Source organism: Oncorhynchus kisutch, linkage group LG1 (assembly GCF_002021735.2).
Source record: "Oncorhynchus kisutch isolate 150728-3 linkage group LG1, Okis_V2, whole genome shotgun sequence".
In the NCBI taxonomy this organism is placed as follows: domain Eukaryota; kingdom Metazoa; phylum Chordata; class Actinopteri; order Salmoniformes; family Salmonidae; genus Oncorhynchus; species Oncorhynchus kisutch.
This window is the reverse complement of record NC_034174.2, coordinates 26,684,580-26,703,829: the sequence shown is the minus strand read 5'-3', so window position 1 is coordinate 26,703,829 and position 19,250 is coordinate 26,684,580. Positions and strand designations below refer to the sequence as shown.

General features: G+C 42.3%; 1 protein-coding gene across 12 annotated transcripts in view; it reads left to right on the top strand.

The window, feature by feature from the left end:
* The window catches only part of LOC109896830 (polyhomeotic-like protein 2), a 75,032-nt gene that overhangs the window by 15,215 nt on the left and 40,567 nt on the right, over positions 1–19,250 (top strand). For 2 of the 12 annotated variants that reach the window (XM_031808272.1, XM_020491270.2), the window contains exon 1: positions 16,443–16,596. The exons of 6 other annotated variants lie outside the window; for them this stretch is intronic. Coding sequence is in view for 1 of the 6 variants with exons in the window: in XM_020491244.2 (XP_020346833.1) it covers positions 17,893–17,939 (47 nt within the window). In the remaining 5 variants the exon portion in view is untranslated. Of the gene's footprint in view, positions 1–16,414; positions 16,597–17,828; positions 17,940–19,250 lie in introns of those variants that run through there. 4 more of the 12 variants (XM_020491244.2, XM_031808307.1, XM_031808402.1 and 1 more) reach the window with 4 other exon arrangements.

Below are 19,250 nucleotides of genomic sequence, written 5' to 3'. Positions count from 1 at the left end.
GTTGGAGGCGTGCGTGGCCACGCAGTCGTGGGTGAACAGGGAGTACAGGAGAGGGCTCAGAACGCACCCTTGTGGGGCCCCAGTGTTGAGGATCAGCGGGGTGGAGATGTTGTTGCCTACCCTCACCACCTGGGGGCGGCCCGTCAGGAAGTCCAGTACCCAGTTGCACAGGGCGGGGTCGAGACCCAGGGTCTCGAGCTTGATGACGAGCTTGGAGGGTACTATGGTGTTGAATGCCGAGCTGTAGTCGATGAGCAGCATTCTCACATAGGTATTCCTCTTGTCCAGATGGGTTAGGGCAGTGTGCAGTGTGGTTGAGATTGCATCGTCTGTGGACCTATTTGGGCGGTGGGTGTGGGTCTAGGGTGTCAGGTAGGGTGGAGGTGATATGGTCCTTGACTAGTCTCTCAAAGCACTTCATGATGACGGAAGTGAGTGCTACGGGGCGGTAGTCGTTTAGCTCAGTTACCTTAGCTTTCTTGGGAACAGGAACAATGGTGGCCCTCTTGAAGCATGTGGGAACAGCAGACTGGTATAGGGATTGATTGAATATGTCCGTAAACACACCGGCCAGCTGGTCTGCACATGCTCTGAGGGCGCGGCTGGGGATGCCGTCTGGGCCTGCAGCCTTGCGAGGGTTAACACGTTTAAATGTCTTACTCACCTCGGCTGCAGTGAACTAGAGTCCGCATGTTTTCGTTGCAGGCCGTGACAGTGGCACTGTATTGTCCTCAAAGCGGGCAAAAAAGTTATTTAGTCTGCCTGGGAGCAAGACATCCTGGTCCGTGACTGGGCTGGATTTCTTCTTGTAGTCCGTGATTGACTGTAGACCCTGCCACATGCCTCTTGTTTCTGAGCCATTGAATTGAGATTCTACTTTGTCTCTGTACTGACGCTTAGCTTGTTTGATAGCCTTGCGGAGGGAATAGCTGCACTGTTTGTATTCGGTCATGTTACCAGTCACCTTGCCCTGATTAAAAGCAGTGGTTCGCGCTTTCAGTTTCACGCGAATGCTGCCATCAATCCACGGTTTCTGGTTAGGGAATGTTTTAATCGTTGCTATGGGAACGACATCTTCAACACACGTTCTAATGAACTCGCACACCGAAACAGCGTATTCGTCAATATTGTTATCTGACGCAATACGAAACATATCCCAGTCCACGTGATGGAAGCAGTCTTTGAGTGTGGAGTCAGCTTGGTCGGACCAGCGTTGGACAGACCTCAGCGTGGGAGCCTCTTGTTTTAGTTTCTGTCTGTAGGCAGGGATCAACAAAATTGAGTTTTTCCGAAAGGAGGGCGGGGCAGGGCCTTATATGCGTCGCGGAAGTTAGAGTAACAATGATCCAAGGTTTTTCCACCCCTGGTTGCGCAATCGATATGCTGATAAAATTTAGGAGGTCTTGTTTTCAGATTAGCCTTGTTAAAATCCCCAGCTACAATGAATGCAGCCTCCGGATAAATGGATTCCAGTTTGCAAAGAGTCAAATAAAGTTCGTTCAGAGCCATCGATGTGTCTGCTTGGGGAGGGATATATACGGCTGTGATTATAATCGAAGAGAATTCTCTTGGTAGATAATGCGGTCTACATTTGATTGTGAGGAATTCTAAATCAGGTGAACAGAAGGATTTGAGTTCCTGTATGTTTCTTTCATCACACCATGTCTCGTTAGCCATAAGGCAAACACATATAACAACACATAGTTACACATGGAATAACAAAACATACAGTCAATAACACAGTAGAAAAAAGAAAACAAAAGTCTATATACAGTGAGTGCAAATCAGGTAAGGTAAGGGAGTTAAGGCAATAAATAGGCCATGGTATAGCAATTAAACACTGGAATGGTAGATGTGCAAAATATGAATGTGCAAGTAGAGATACTGGGGTGCAAAGGAGCAAGATAAATAAATAAATAACAGTATGGGGATGAGGTAGATTGGATGGGCTGTTTACAGATGGGCTATGTACAGGTGCAGTGATCTGTGAGCTGCTCTGATAGCTGGTGCTTAAAGCTAGTGAGGGAGATATGAGTCTCCAGCTTCAGTGATTTTTGCAGTTCGTTCCAGTCATTGGCAGTAGAGAACTGGAAGGAAAGGCGACCAAATGGGGAATTGGCTTTGGGGGTGACCAGTGAGATATACCTGCTGGAGCGCGTGCTACGAGTGGGTGCTGCTATGGTGACCAGTGAGCTGAGATAAGGCAGGGCTTTACCTAGCAGAGACTTGTAGATAACCTGTAGCCAGTAGGTTTGGCGATGAGTATGAAGCGAGGGCCAACTAACAAGAGCGTACAGTCGCAATGGTGGGTAGTGTATGGGGCTTTGGTGACAAAACGGATGGTACTGTGATAGACTGTATCCAATTTGTTGAGTTGAGTGTTGGAGGCTATTTTATAGATGACATCGCCGAAGTTCGGTAGGATGGTCAGTTTTACGAGGGTATGTTTGGCAACATGAGTGAAGGATGCTTTGTTGCGATATAGGAAGTTGATTCTAGATTTAATTTTGGATTGGAGATGCTTAATGTGAGTCTGGAAGGAGAGTTTACAGTCTAGCCAGACACCTAGGTATTTGTAGTTGTCCACGTATTCTAAGTCAGAGCCGTCCAGAGTAGTGATGCTGGGCGGGCAGGTGCGTTCAGGGATTGATTGAATAGCATGCATTTAGTTTTACCTGCATTTAAGAGCAGTTGGAGGCCACGGAAGGAGAGTTGTATGACATTGAAGCTCGTCTGGAGGTTTGTTAACACAGTGTCCAAAGAGGGGCCAGAAGTATACAGAATGGTGTCGTCTGGGTAGAGGTGGATCAGAGAATCACAAGCAGCAAGAGCGACATCATTGTTGTATACAGAGAAGAGAGTCGGCCCGAGAATTGAACCCTGTGGCACCCCCATAGAGACTGCCAGAGGTCCGGACAACAGGCGCTCCGATTTGACACACTGAACTCTATCAGAGAAGTAGTTGGTGAACCAGGCGAGGCAGTCATTTGAGAAACCAAGGCTGATGAGTCTGCCAATAAGAATTTGAAGATTGACAGAGTCGAAAGCCTTGGCCAGGTCGATGAATACGGCTGCACAGTAATGTCTCTTATCGATGGCGGTTATGATATCATTTAGGACCTTGAGCGTGTCTGAGGTGCACCCATGACCAGCTCTGAAACCAGATTGCATAGCGGAGAAGGTACGGTGGGATTCAAAATAGTCGGTAATCTGTTTGTTAACTTGGCTTTCAAAGACCTTAGAAAGACAGGGTAGGATAGATATAGGTCTGTAGCAGTTTGGGTCTAGAGTGTCACCCCCTTTGAAGAGGGGGATGACCGCGGCAGCTTTCCATTCTTTGGGAATCTCAGACGATACGAAAAAGAGGTTGAAGAGGCTAGTAATATGGATTGCAACAATTTCGGCAGATAATTTTAGAAAGAGAGGGTCCAGATTGTCTAGCCCAGCTGATTTGTAGGGGTCCAGATTTTTCAGCCCTTTCAGAACATCAGCTGTCTGGATTTGGGTGAAGGAGAAATGGTGGGGGCTTGGGTGGGTTGCTGTGGAGGGTGCCGTGCAGTTGACCAGGGTAGGGGTAGCCAGATGGAAAGCATGGCCAGCCGTAGAGAAATGCTTATTGAAATTCTCAAAAATGTTATGGATTTATTGGTGGTGACAGTGTTTGCTAGCCTCAGAGCAGTGGGCAGCTGGGAGGAGGTGCTCATATTCTCCATGGATTTTACAGTGTCCCAGAACTTTCCTAACTTTCCTAACTGCCTGTGTATATTTGTTCCTAACTTTCCTGAAAAGTTGCATGTCACAGGGTATTGTGACACCAAGATATTGTCTGTATCACGTTTGGTTCACAGATCATAGGGTCTTACAGGATTCATGTTTAGGTCTAAAAAGGGCCTAAAGTGGCCCCTTTCATCATGGTCTTCATAAAAAGGGTTTGTAATACAAACGTAAAAAGAATGTCAGTCATTCCTCCCAATAAAGATTATATGTGAGAATTGCCAGAACAATATGAGATACCGAACAAAGTATACAAGCAGTTGTCTGTAGGCGATTCCTACAATGATCTATCACTTTTAACACATATATTGAATGTAATTTCTGATTAGGAATGGGCAAACATTTACACACACTGGCCCACAATCATGCATGGCAACAGTTTAGAATAAAGACTATAGGAGCTGAACTTTCCAGGCCAGTCAGAACGTCCTGGACACGTTTTACATTCACTCAAATGTCCACACTCTCATATATATATAGATTTGGTTGGACACATTCTTTCCTTACCCAAACGAATGCCTGTAATCCTGACTTGAAGTGGAGTCTGATTAGACATAAAGAGGAATGGGCAAACATTTACACACACCGGCCCACAATCATGCATGGCAACAGTTTTGAATAAAGACCATAGGAGCTGAACTTGCCAACTTGCCCTCAGTGTCCACACTCTAATGTAGACTATCTGAACTTGGTTGGACACATTCTTTCCTTATTCAAACTAATGCCTGTAATCCTAGTCTGAGAGACCTAGAATTTAGATGTTTTAAAAACGGATTGTGAACTCTTTATGAACACAGTACGTACGTGTGTTATGATGGGGTTAACATGTAAACCCTTGTCCTCCAAAAAGAGAAAAGTCAGCACATTTTAAGCTCAGATACACATCAGCCATTTGGACACAAGCCTCCCTCTCCCGCATTCATTATGTCCAATTAGAAAAACTTCACTCGGCAGTTCTACTTGGAACAGTGCAAAATAGAAAAACAGACTGTCACCCAGGATTAGAGGCGAGCCCTCTGTTTTTAAAAGGCACTGGAGCATCACTGAGCCTTGGTGACCCAGCCAACACAGGCTATGGTCTGGCTGCTGTGACCAGAGTTAGGCCAGGCTCCTCTTCACAAGGCCCAGTCAGCTACTGTACTGTACTTTACTGTACTGTACTGCCTGTTGGCTGACCTTACACATACCTATTGCACAGCCTCTACCACTAATCAGAACACTATAGTTAGTTAACTAGTTTATTAGCTTTCAATTTGACAAATGTTTAATTAAAACTACATGTTCCAATAATTTTACAGTAGTCTATTTCATATCAAGTCATCTTTCCCCCCACCATGTGATAAATGTTTCATATGATATCTATTGCTCTGTGTGGCTATCCGATGAGGAAATTACTGACAACCCTGTAGCTACCAGTTTACATTTACACAGTGGCAGTAAAGCAAAAGTTAGCCAAGCTATCACACACTGTGTCCCTTTGCCTACATGGAGGATAATGATTAATTATTAAAGCATTACTAGTGTGAGGCAGTGTGTGCCGGCCAGTACAATCAGGATCTTGCTGGTTTGGGCTCACAGACAGGCTGAGCTGTCAGAGGCTGGGTCACCGTGCTGTTGCACACATCTCTCTCTACCTCTCTCTCTTACTCTCTCTAGGCTCTCTCTCCCTCTCGCAGTCACGGCAGACGTGCGCATTGCCTCATACATCCTCTCTCATTCTCTCGCTTCCTCTCTCGCTCTTATCTCTCTCTCTCCCCACCTCAGATGTGCACAAGGCCTCATACCTCCCCTCTCTCTCTCTCTCTCTCTCTCTCTCTCTCTCTCTCTCTCTCTCTCTCTCTCTCTCTCTCTCTCTCTCTCTCTCTCTCTCTCTCTCTCTCTCTCTCTCTCTCTCTCTCTCTCTCTCTCTCTCTCTCTCTCAATTCAATTTGCTTTAATGGCATGACGTAACACTGTACATATTGCCAAAGCTTACTTTTGATATTTACAATATGAAAATAATAAGAATCAAGATTGTCAACGGGACAACAGTAACAATAATAACCAAGGGTCAAAATAACCATACATTGAACAATAACAATAAGCATACAGTAGAGGACATGTGCAGGTTGATTGGTCTGTCAGACACAGCAATGTAGTGCGCTGCCAACCCACAGCTCTCTACTTCCTCCCCCAACAGGATGGGTAGCCTACTCTCATTAGAGAGGTCTTTGAAACCTTGAATAAGGGTTTCAAATTTGGGGAAATGACAGTCCCTAATTGTTTTATATTTTTTACATTTTGTCAGGAAATGCAGCTCTGTCTCAGGTTCTGCTGTTGTGCAGTGGTTGCACAGCCTTTCCTCTATAGGGAGCCAGGTTTTCCTGTGTCTACCCTTCTCAATGGCAAGGCTGTGCTGACTGAGCCTGTACTTTGTCAACGTTTTTCTAAGGTTTTGATCAGTAACCATGGTAAAATAGTTTGCCATGGTGTACTGTCGATTTAAGGCCAGATAGCACTGCATTTTGCTTTGTGCTTGGGTTCCCCAATAAGCAATGCAGTTTTGTTTTGATTGTGTTGTAGTTTGTTTTATTCTGATTGATTTGATGTTCTAGTCCTGAGGCTTCAGTGTGTTAGTGGAACAGGTTTGTGAACTCAGCCCCAGGACCAGCTGAACCACATACCATGAGCTCTGTAATGGCCATAAGGACAGACCATTATAGTCATTTTCTTGCTTGCTCTCTCTCTCTCTCTCTCTCTCTCTCTCTCTCTCTCTCTCTCAGTCATGGCAGACTTGGGCATTGCCTCATATGTCCTCTCTCTTTCTCTCTTTGACTCTCTAGGCTCTCTCTCTCTCTTTGACCCTCTCTAGGCTCTCTCTCTCTCCCCCTCTCTTTCTCGCTCAGTCATGGCAGACGTGCGCATTGCCTCATACGTCCTCTCTCTCTCTCTCTCTCTCTCTCTCTCTTTCTCTGTCTCTCTTTGACTCTCTCTAGGCTCTCTCTCTGTCTCTCTTTGACTCTCTAGGCTCTCTCTCTCTCCCCCTCTCTTTCTCGCTCAGTCATGGCAGACGTGCGCATTGCCTCATACATCCTCTCTCATTCTCTCTTCCTCTGAGTCATGCAGTAGTGGGGATCTGGGCAGCCTCTGTCTCACTCTCTCTAAACCTGTCTAGCTACAGTGGTGTAACACTCTCAATGACATACTGTAGCGGGAACAGATGATGTGTGCGTGACTACAAGCATGTTACATGCAGTCAGTAGAAAGATAACTCACCACAACACTAAACTGGACCATTAAAAGCTTGTAGATGTAAGTTAAGTAAATGTTTCAGAGCAGCTGGTAAATCTTACCTTACACCAAAATGGATAATGTAAAAATCACAAAAATGACATTATATGCCTAGATCGGTGGGGTGAAAAATCTTCAGACTGGCGTCATGTAACAAATGCCATGTTAACTCATTCTTTTGAGGTGCCTCAGGTCTCTCTACTGCCTGCGTGTGAATGGGCCAAACCACTACATCATACCAGACATAGCAGCACTGCCACTAGCCTAGCGCTCAGCTTGGCCGTTCATGTTCACTCACCTCAGGTGAACCCATCGCTTGCATTCACAACGTTACATCAAAACACTCCTTACAATCAACTGAACCAGATGGAGCAGTGTTGCACATTTCCATTTGTATTTCAATATGAACATTGATGCATGTGTGTCCCTAATAATAAGATACAGTGTATATGGTTTCTCACCATAATATTTGATGACACGCTAAATCTCTGGCTCGATTGCCATCCAGGACAACCATCAAAGCCATAGACCATTCTCTCTGCTTCCGCATGGCAAGTGGTACGGTGGCGGCAGGTAGCCTGGCGGGTAGGAGCGTTTGGCCAGTAACCGAAAAGTTTCTGAATCGAATCCCTGAGCTGACAAGGTAAAAATGTGTTGTTCTGCCCCTGAGCAAGGCAGTTAACGCACTGTTCCCCGGACGCCGTGGATGTCAATTAAGGCAGCCCTCCGCACTTTTCTGATTCAGAGGGGTTGGGTTAAATGCAGAAGACACATTTCAGTTGAATGTATTCTGTTGTACAACTGACTAGGTATCTCCCTTCCTTTTCGGTGCATCAAGTCTGACACCAACAGGCTCCTGAACAGCTTCTATTCCCATGCCATAAGACTGCTAAATAGCGAACAAAATGGCAACACAGAGTATCTGAGTTGACCTTAGTATTTTATTCTTATTTTTGCACTCTATGCACACTCACAGGGCAATACACACTACACACACTGATACTCCATCACACATAGAAACACTCACTCCATCATTTGATCACACACACATAATATGCAGATACATTTATACTGACTCTGACACTCACTCACATGCAATCATCATATATGCTGCTGCTCTGTTGATCATATATCCTGATTCCTTCTCACCTTACCCCTATACATATCTACCTCTATCCATCCAGTATCCCTGCACATTGTAAATATGGTACTAAAACTGACCCTGTATATAGTATGCTTACTTACTTTATCATGTTCTTCTTATTTTTATATCTTGTGTGTCTTTATTCTACGTTGTTATTTTTAGTATTATGTTGTTATTGATTTCTGCATTATTGGGGTTATAGCTAGCAAGAAAGGCATTTCACTGTACTTGTGTATGTGACATTAAAACGTAAAACTTTAAACTGAAACAGACTCTCCTTCGTTAGACTCTTTACAATGATACTGAGAAACAGCTAAAGGAATTTGTCACGGACATACAGTATCTCCATTTCACCTGAAGGACAGGCAAATTAGTCTAAACATTTTTGGTTGAGCCCAAGGTAGTCTCGGAAGCTCAGGCTTTTCACGTTCTGTTACAATATTCGAGTCAATGAGAGGGGTTGCTAAACCAGCCCACCCCCCAAAATGAGAAACCACACACCATGAGCTCTGTAATGGCCATATGTACAGACCTAAAACAGACCATTATAGTCATTTTTCTTTCTTTCTCTCTCTCGCTCAGTCATGGCAGACGTGCGCATTGCCTCATACGTCCTCGCTCTTCCGCTCTCTCTCTGTCTCTCTTTGACTCTCTCTAGGCTCTCTCTCACTGTCTCTCTTTGACTCTCTCCAGGCTCTCTCTCTCTGTTTCTCTTTGACTCTCTAGGCTCTCTCTCTCCCCCTCTCTTTCGCGCACAGTCATGGCAGACGTGCGCATTGCCTCATACGTCCTCTCTCATTCTCTCTTCCTCTAAGTCATGCAGTAGTGGGGATCTGGGCAGCCTCTGTCTCACTCTCTCTAAACCTGTCTAGCTACAGTGGTGTAACACTCTCAATGACATACTGTAGCGGGAACAGATGATGTGTGCGTGACTACAAGCATGTTACATGCAGTCAGAAGAAAGATAACTCACCACAACACTAAACTGGACCATTAAAAGCTTGTAGATGTAAGTTAAGTAAATGTTTCAGAGGAGCTAGTAAACCTTCCCTGACACCACATTCCACCCCAGAGATTTCCACCTGCTCAAACAAGGACCTAAGGCTGCCAAGGAGGTAACTACTTGTCGATTATATAGGAATAGTTAATCATCCATTTACAGGAAGCAGAAACATTGACAGGGTCAATCACACTGAGATTGAGTTCTATGTTATGAACAATAATGATTTAGATGAGTTTATTAGTCACATGCACAGGGTCTCACGTGTAACTGCAGTGACATTCTTCAGCTTCGAGCTCCAACAGTGCAGATCAAAAAGAGAAGTTGGAGGTCCGGGGAGCAGGAGGGAGACGGGGTAGAAGCTATTGGTCATTCTGACAGTTTTTGCCAGCGTCTGAGTGATGGATGCGGGGAGAACAGGCTGTGGCTCAGGAGACTGAGGTCATAGATGACTGCCATTTAATGAGTCAGACCAACATATGAGGGGCACTCAAACTGTTAAGTAATTTATGCAACACAAATATCATTTTCAATATGCTTTTCTCAGAAAAACAAGAAAAAGAAAAGCATGTCGTAATCCACATAATTAGATAATAATTGTATTTTGATTGTATTTAAATGAATTGCGATAATTAATGTGTGCACTGTGTAAGGTCACTCAAGCTTACCTCTGAAACGACAGAGACACCTTCACCTCCTAAGCTGTTATTTGCAAACCTGCCCAATGGGAAAAATAATACTTAAAGTATAGTTAAATATACTACAAATTCATAAAGTCTATTTTAATTAGCTGTTTTTCAGTCTTTAAGTCCAAAATTATTGGCATTATTGATAAAGATGAGCAAAAAAGACTATAAAATAAATATTACAAATACTTTGTGGATTTGTGGATATGCTCACACAAAAGCCACACATGATCTGAGAGGACTGCGGGGGACTGAAGCACAGTGGTGTTATCAACATGCTCTTTGTACTAAGTTGCTTTCCTGTGTACTTTTTTTGATTTCTAAAAGGTCATTCTTATTTTGATCTTTTGAGTGTCTTTTGAGTTTCATGAAGTAGGCCCATAGTAAAAAAGAAAAAAGAAAAAATCCAGTGTTCACTGTTTTAAGTCGACTCAGGAGTTTCATGATAACACTATTCGGATGTTGACCTTTTTTATGATGAATCCTTTTGGTGAATCCATCAGTCGCTGAAAGATTCATTCTGAGAATGATAACTCAGTGGGCCCAACAAACCGTGCCCTCTTTGGCAGTATGACCAAAGTTAGGAAAATACTGATGAAATCTGTGGTCAAGCTGTTTGTAACATATTGGCTCCCCCTTGTGGATCAAAACACAAGTCCAAGGTACATTACCACAGTATACTGTAGACACAGCAACAGACAGACATCTGTTCAAATCAAAGATGTTTTGCTCAAAATCATGAATGTTTTTTTTCTTCCTATAATAATAGTAATATAGTAATAGTAATAATAGTCACATCTGGACATGGTAACCTCTGGGTTCTCCTGGACTGCGAAGGAAAGTATTGCATAGTATAGGGAAAGGGAAAGGGGGATACCTAGTCAGTTGTACAACTGAATGCATTCAGCTGAAATGTGTCTTCCGAATTTAACCCAACCCCTCTGAGTCAGAGAGGTGTGGGGGGCTGCCATAATCGATATCCACGTCTTCGGCGCCTGGGGAACAGTGGGTTAACTGCCTTGCTCAGGGGCAGAATGACAGATGTTTACCTTGTCAGCTCTGGGATTCAATCCAGTAACCGAAACTCTAACCACTACGCTACCTGCCGCATAGTGTAGTATAGTGTAGTGCAGGTATTCCCAAACGCACAATGCCGTCGAGGGTACGCCAAATAAAAATGTGATTCACATTTTTAAATAATAAAAATAAACATATATATATATATATATACACACTACCATTCAAAAATTTGGGGTCACTTAGCAATGTCCTTGTTTTTGAAAGAAAAGCTAATTTTTTGTCCATTAATACAACATCAAATTGATCAGAAATACAGGGTAGACAATGTTGTAAATGACTATTGTAGCTGGAAACAGCTGACTTTTAATGAATATCTACACAGGCGTACACGGGCCCATTATCAGCAACCATCACTCCTGTGTTCCAATGGCACGATGTGTTAGCTAATCCAAGTTTATCATTTTAAAAGGCTATTGCCTTGCAACAAGCAGTTCTGTGAAAATTGAATTTAATCAGAAGCCACTGAGAGATTTCTGGATTGGGCTGTGCTCAGAGTATCCTGCCTTGGCAAATTGCGCTGTTAAGACACTGATGCCCTTTGCAACCACGTACCTATGTGAGAGTGGATTCTCGGCCCTCACTATCATAACAACTAAATACAAGCACAGACTGTGTGTGGAAATTATTTAAGACGGAGACTCTCTCCAATACAACCCAACATTGCAGAGTTATGTGCATCCTTTCAAGCACGCCCTTCTCATTAATCTGTGGTGAGTTATTCACAATTTTCAATCAACACATAAGGTTTTATATGTAAGATGGTTAAATAAAGAGCAAAATGATTGATTATTATTATTTGTGCCCTGGTCCTATAAGAGCTTTTTGTCACTTCCCACGAGCCGGGTTGTGACAAAAACTCACACTCATTCTTATGTTTAATAAATGTATCGTATATTGTGTGTGGCAGACTTACAATGATGGCAAAAAACAACCTTTGAGAGTGCGCTGACCCTGGTGCTAGAGGGGTACGCAGCTGGAGTGCGCTGACCCCAATGTTTGAAGGGGTACGACACTATAAAAAGTTTGGGAACCACTGGTGTAGTGTAATACTCTAGTGTAGTAGTATATTTTTTTCCTCTCAGACTTACCCAAGTACTGCTGCTGGCATTTCACATTTCACATTTGCCAAGCATCTCACAGACAGTACTGCCAGACGACCTCACACCCAACTTTCACCACCTTCCAGTCATTGTGCAGATGCTCGCAGATACAGTCATTGTGCAGATGTAGCAGATACCCATAGACTTCCAGTCATTGTGCTAATGCTAGTCATTGGCTCGCAAATCTAACTCTACCTTCCTTCGTACTGGACACAGAGACATACAAATGTATTCCTTTAAGATGAATTACTTACTTTAAGTCGCTCTGGAAAAACACATCTGCTAAATGACAAAAATGTCAAATGTAGATGTTTTACATCCAGATCTGATATTACAATTTTTTACTAATATTGATGTCACATTTTTTACATTTGACTGTTTAAAATGTAGTTATTTGTTACATTTAACTGTGTAAAACCTAGCAGTACTACTTATTTCTCTGAGAGACATTTTGCAAGAAAACATGATTATTTGTCACTCTGAAATGAAACCAAGTAAGTGATAGATTTTAAACAAATATGTCTGTCATTGAACAACCCAATGATATGATTAGATAGTGAAAAAACACACCAATTTCACCGAAGCTCATTTACCAACATTTCTGAAAATGATATACTGTATAGCGTTTTGGAATATATGTCATAGTAATTTAGTGATTGTGTTTTATAGCATAGTCATGGAGTTCAGCAGTTTTGATATATGACTGAAATAAGATATTAAGTTGATAGGTCTATTTCTATGAAGGTCAACTTACAAATGCTGTATATTTACAGGCTCTGTGACCTGACCATGCAGCTGGTCATTCAGTAGCAGCCTTGAATCTCCATGCAAGACAAGATTACTGTCTGCAACACATTTGCAGGAGAGAGCAGGAGTTTACTCTGGGGCAACCAACAGAGCCAAAATAAATCTGCTCTGAGGAAAGTTCTGCCCTCTGACATGAGACCCCCTTTAGTTTTATGGGTGATGCACAGTAACCAGCAGATACAGTTCAAACTGACTGGTACGTCAGTGGAATTGTGACTGGCAGAACTCTTATGCATGAGTCACAGTAAGTTTAGGCCAAATGTTTCCACGCCCATATCAGCTTTTGTTACAGTTGTATCCTATACTAACCAGTCAAATATGTCCGGTATGTACACTACATACATTATTTCAGCTTTAATACCAAACAATTATCTAATTACACAGGAATGCAAGCCTTGTCCCTCATCATTGACTCTCTTCTATCAACACAGTGTAGGTGTTGTTTTCCGGATCCTGACGGTACCACAGAAATATTGTGTAATGAATTTCTTCAGCTTACCTGTTGTCACATTGATTTATTTGACACTCATTCAATAAAGCATAAATTACTTATGCACCCTTTAGCTACAGCACTATAATAGAAGGGATTGCAAGATCTAAGTTGAAAGATATTCACTGTAAAGTAACCAGGTCCAATAATCAAACACGTTCATCAAAGTATATCTACCCCACATTGTAATATGAGTACCCTACATTGACAAAAGTATAAGTATAAATGGTAATGGCCTACCATTGCACAATGAAATCAACAGGTGCTTACCTTTGTATCATAAGGTCCCTTCACCAAGGCTGTTTTCTCTGTGGAGATGATCTGCACCTGTTTAACCCCATTGATAACAGTCATCCTCAAGTCTCTGTTATCACAACAATGGAGTTAATAGAAAGACCATCTGTTATAGGAGCGTACAGCACCAGTCTTCTGAATCTATGATCCTGGAGAGAAAAAAGAGGTGAAGAGAGTAAAAATAAAGTTAGCGAATGTCAGTCAGTCTCAGCCTCCCACTGATGATTCACTTGTCTTCAACAGTCCCTCTCTCTCTCCTCTCCTTTCATCACCTGATGCACTAATGCTATGAAACCATTAGCTTCTCAGGGAGACCATCAGACCATCATGGGGTTTCAGACTGGTTTTTTAAAATTCACTTTATACAAGGCCATTCAGTGAACTTGTGGCAGTATCTCAGATTTCTTAATTGAATTCACAACTAGGCCACCTCTCAAAATAGTGTTCCTCAGAGAGATGGTATCTTACAACTTCATAGCTCTGAGCAAATTGTGGGCCCTTTTTGGTATTATGTAGATTGTTATGTTCTCCTTTTGTTTGGTTATGGGTTTCATGTGGATTTAATTGAATCATTGTAAAGATAGGGTAGCACATCCTGAGTAATGCAGCTTATTTTTCCACCAGCAGGTGGCTGTGTTATTTTGTGATCCTTGCTGCTCATTTCAGGTTGATAAGCTACACACCGTTTCAATATTGTCCACTTGGTGACTGTGAATGTGCTCCGTGCTTAACTAACTGGGTGATTCATATGCAATAAGCCCATTCTCTAATAACTCCTCACATCTGGTCTACAACAGAGAATCTGGTGTTATTACTTAACTTTTTTTTTTACAAGAAAGCCAAACTGCACTGGATTGTAAAACAATTATTCTAACTCTTCTACTCACAACAGTTTATTGTAGACACATCCATGTCGGTTTCTGTTTAGTTTCAGATCTAGGACTATATTCTGTTTCTATATTGATTTGTGAGTTTGCATGCTCAACTAATGATGTTGCTGTTGAAAGCATTGGTGCATATGAGAAAAAGGGATTGGCTCATAGACGACAGGCTAATGTTTTTAGTCAACCAGGGGATCAACTAAGCTGAGGTAGCCATCATTAATATTTCATTATGATTCTCATGAACAATACACACATTTGCTTCATATGGCAGAATGGTGTATTGAACACACCTCATCATAGTTGATTTGAGATATTGCATACCATTGCATTATCCTGCTGTCTGCCTTTTCAGCTCATAATAACTGGTCTTTTGGGAATAACCAAGTTCCTGAAACCTCACATCTATGAAGGTTCTGGGAGGTAGGTATCAAGGGGGCTGTGAAAGAGCAGATAATTAACTCATGGTCCAACCAAATATGTAGTATTCTGATAAATTATTCAGCATTTGCACTCCATTTGCACTTCCTGCTCATGTTACAGGAAACACACCCTGAAACATTAGCAATTCATCTATTCTATCTTCATATTATTACCATTGGTCAAAATTCGAGCCTCAGCCTCATGATTCAACGTTGATGTATAAGGCTTTGAAGAATTACAAAAAAATGTAGAAAAGTACATCATCTTTCAGAATTTTTTGGAGAAAGAGCCTGTCCATCCCTTGTCATCATTTTTCAAACTACAACATTTGCTGGTCTGAATCTGCCTCTGTTCAATCGTACATGTTACTTTTAACAGTAGCTTACATGCAGTGTGAACAGAAAATTTAATTTTTCTCTCATTGTTTTAATGAGAGAAAAATTATGGAAATCTCACTAAGGCTTCAAAGGGGTGGCTGGCTGATGGTGCACAACCCCCTGAGGTCAACGATACGGTTCCGTGCCCCACACATGCCTCATAATGAGGTTTCCCAAATGACATGGGATTGTATGGCCACCAGAGGAGGCTGGTGTGATGAGCTATGGGGGGATGGGCTCATTGCAATGGCTGGAATGGAGTCAAATGTGGTTTCCAAATATTTGCTGTGTTTGATACCGTTCCATAAATTCCATTCCAGCCATTACAATGAGCCCACCCTACAGCTCCTCCCATCACTCTCGGTCTGATGACATCTATGCCCTATTACACCTTTGACCAATCAGCATTGCCACAGAGCCTATTGTGTTTTCATGCACTGCATTTGTGATAGCACTTACACCCTGACATTTGAATACATTTGCCTGCATTGTAACCCCTACCCTCTGACATAATACAACGGGTGTATCCCTTTCCCCAGCCCTGAATTGTACTCTGGACAATATTACCATAATTTAGTGGAAGATGATAGCAGCTGCCATAGAATTGTAGTTCTATATGATCATTTTGAAAATGCCAATTTTTTAAATTGTCTTATCCAGAATTAATGCTGACCTCATTATCGAATAAGATATTTCACAATGCAACATTCACTCTTTTCTATTTCGCTCGCTCTCTCTTTTTACGTTATTTTCAAACACTGCGCTGTCTACGTAACAATTTAAGGGCATGAGCCAATAAAATCCCGGCAAGGGTTAAATCCCTCTGTGTTGCTATGGAGACCATGATAGTCTCAGTAGTACGGTCACCACTAGATAGCACAGTCACAAGTAACAATTCGTACAAATTTGCTTTTCGGTCTTAATATAAGGTTAGGGAGAAGGTTATCCGTGTCGTTAATGTTAGGGTTAAGTTTACAATCAGATTTTAAGAAGATAAATTGTAGAAATATGCGGGGTTAATTACTTTGTGACTGTGGTAACTAGTGATGACCATGTAGTCTGAACGTTCTGCCCATTGGGTGAATGTATGTCACATGTTATATTCTGGAACGCTAATTCATAGATTTTTTTCCTCCCACCCCTGCTCCTACACTTGTGCTGGTTTATTCCGACTGTATCAGAAAAAAACAAGATTCGGAGATGGTGTAGAGTAACAGGAAAGGAACAGGAGAGTATTTCCAAGCAGGGAAATACAAGGCATTTGGGGAAGGTATGGCAACAACATTTTATTTTGTTATGAAAGTTCGTTATCGGCCTCGGTCCTCTAGTTGTACTTCTGCGGTTAATGACCGTGTTTGTCTAAGCGTGTACATGCTAGCCGGGAGGGACCTTTATTGAGCAGACAACCTTCCGTGTCTGATTGGCAGAGCCCTGACAGAGCTGGCTGGCTGTCGTTAGCAGTTAGCTAGCTAAACAATAGGAACTTCATTGCATTTGTGCATTACACAGGAACACACCAATGAGCAGGCATAAACGGAACTATTTTGTGTATTTAAAAACAAAAGTGCTCGAATCAGCTAGGTGGTGTTCGTGCCTTTGCATGGGTTGTACATTCTCGAACACCCAGCACTACCTTCCCTGGACATTTTTGGAGGGGGGAGGTTGGTGCCTTTTGAGACTGTCCCTTGGGTAACGACCCCTAGGGCGTGGGGGAGGAGGGGGTTACTTATTTTGACAAGTGCAGTAACGTTAACGTTATGGCTGAACGCTCATTGTAGTAACGGGCTAGTTGTAGTGCCCTTGGCTCTCTGTGACCCAAATTACACAAATATATAAATATAGGCTACATGAGTACCCCACACCTCTGTTCAATGTGTGTCTGGGTATATTACATGCATATTACATACCTAGCAATCGTCACTATGTAAGCTGTTAAACTGGATAATAAAAAAAATTGGTTACTACTATTACAGTGAGGCTCCTGTAATTTCCTCAAGGCTTTTGAGGTTAATTGTACTGGGACTCCCATTTAGTGCTCAGTATGACAGGAAAGTATTATGGGATAGACATAGTATCTTCCCTTGGATGCCAGGTCACAGTGCTCTGGGATAATTATTTTGAGTAGTGTGTAGGTTACTATTTAAGCATGCACAATTTACAGTCATCCCGTGTGTGTGTGTGTGTGGGGGGGGGAGTAAGTTCTTAACTCGCTCATTTGACCCAACCTAATCGGATATTTAGATTTCCGAATATATGACAACAACTTGCTGCTGGCCAAGGCACTCATTCCATTGTATTCAATAGTTCTGAAGACTCAAGAAATATGCAAATCTCTGCTGTTGGGATAAAGTGGCATTATTTTTATGGTTGATAGTCTACTCTGTAAATAAGCAAGATGGTGGAACTGCCCTTACTGCTAGTCTTGCCCCTGCCCCACCCATGATGCATCAAAGTTGTTATTAATTTACTTCTTCATGGAGAGCTAATCCTTTACCTCTGCAGAGATCATCCCCCACAGGGAGACCTCCTGGTCACAGGGGGATTGGTGTCTGCAGACTTCAGCTGCATGAGCCCACCAGCCCAGGCCTCTTCTCTTCTACCAGGGGGATATCAGTTAAGTCTGGGCCTCCACTGCATCCCAGGGAAAGAGGGCTAATTGAAGACCGTGTCACCCTTGTGGTAGTCTGGGCTTCTCTGAGGATGATTGGAGTGGATGGATGCTTGGCTTTAGTTTGCTCTAGGAGTGTCTGCTGGCTTGTAACTGCAAAGTCATATTTTCTATGCATGAGTTGCTGTTTTCCTTTTATTAACTGAAACTAGACATAGTTCAGAGTAAGCAGTGAGACAGCTCATGTCTAAGGGTAGGCTAGCTTTATTCAAGCAATAATGCCAGAGTAGGTGTGTATTTAAGCGATAAGGCCTGACCCACTTGGCACACATTGGTTGAATCAACGTTGTTTCCAAGTAATTTCAATGAAATTACGTTGAACCAATGTTGAATTGACATCTGTGGGGATGGGGTGTGATATATTAATAATAATGTATACTTTTTCTATGGTGCTTTTTATTACAATCTAAAAATGCTTTAAAGCTGCAATATGTAACTTTTTGGGGCAACCCAACCAAATTCCCATAGAAATGTTAGTTATAGATCTGTAATTCTCATTGACAGCTAGTCTAAGAAACGGTAGATATATTCTGTATATACTTTCTATGTTTCCCGTTCTGACGTTTTTTTTGTCTTTTAACTTTCAGTTTTTTACACCACCTGGAAACACAATATTTGGGGTTATTGAAAATATATTTCACAGCAGTTTAGATGGTACAATGATTCTATACACTATGCATTGCTTGTTTTGTCACAAACTTAACCTAATTTAACTATTTAGATTTTTAGCAACTAGGAAATGGCGCAGCAATTTCTGCATATTGCACCAATAAGCAAAAAATAATAAAAAATGACATTTGCCATATACCACAACCCACCGAAGTGTCTTTTTGCTACTGTAAACTGGTTGCCAACATAAATGGAACAGTAAACAAGTATTTTTGTGTCTAATATACACGGCTGTTTCAGCCGTGAAATGCTGCATCCATGACCCAAACTACCCATTATGACACTGAGGTATCAGACAGAACATTGTGTTCCAAAGCAAGCATTTCTCAAGAAAACATTGATAATGATATCAGAGGGAGCAGAACATCCAGCCAAGGGTTTTGGGAGACCTTGGGAGACCCTGACTATCATGACAAAAAACAAGGGCATAGCAGGCCAGTCACCCAGCTGCATTGAAGGTACAGTAGTTGACTGCTAAGAAAGCAAGTCAACCACCATCACCAGGGTGGTCTTGTCATGCTCTCAGTTATGTCCAACCAGGGACAGGCTGGCCCACAGCTGGCAGAGTCTTGCTAAATGTCTTCTGA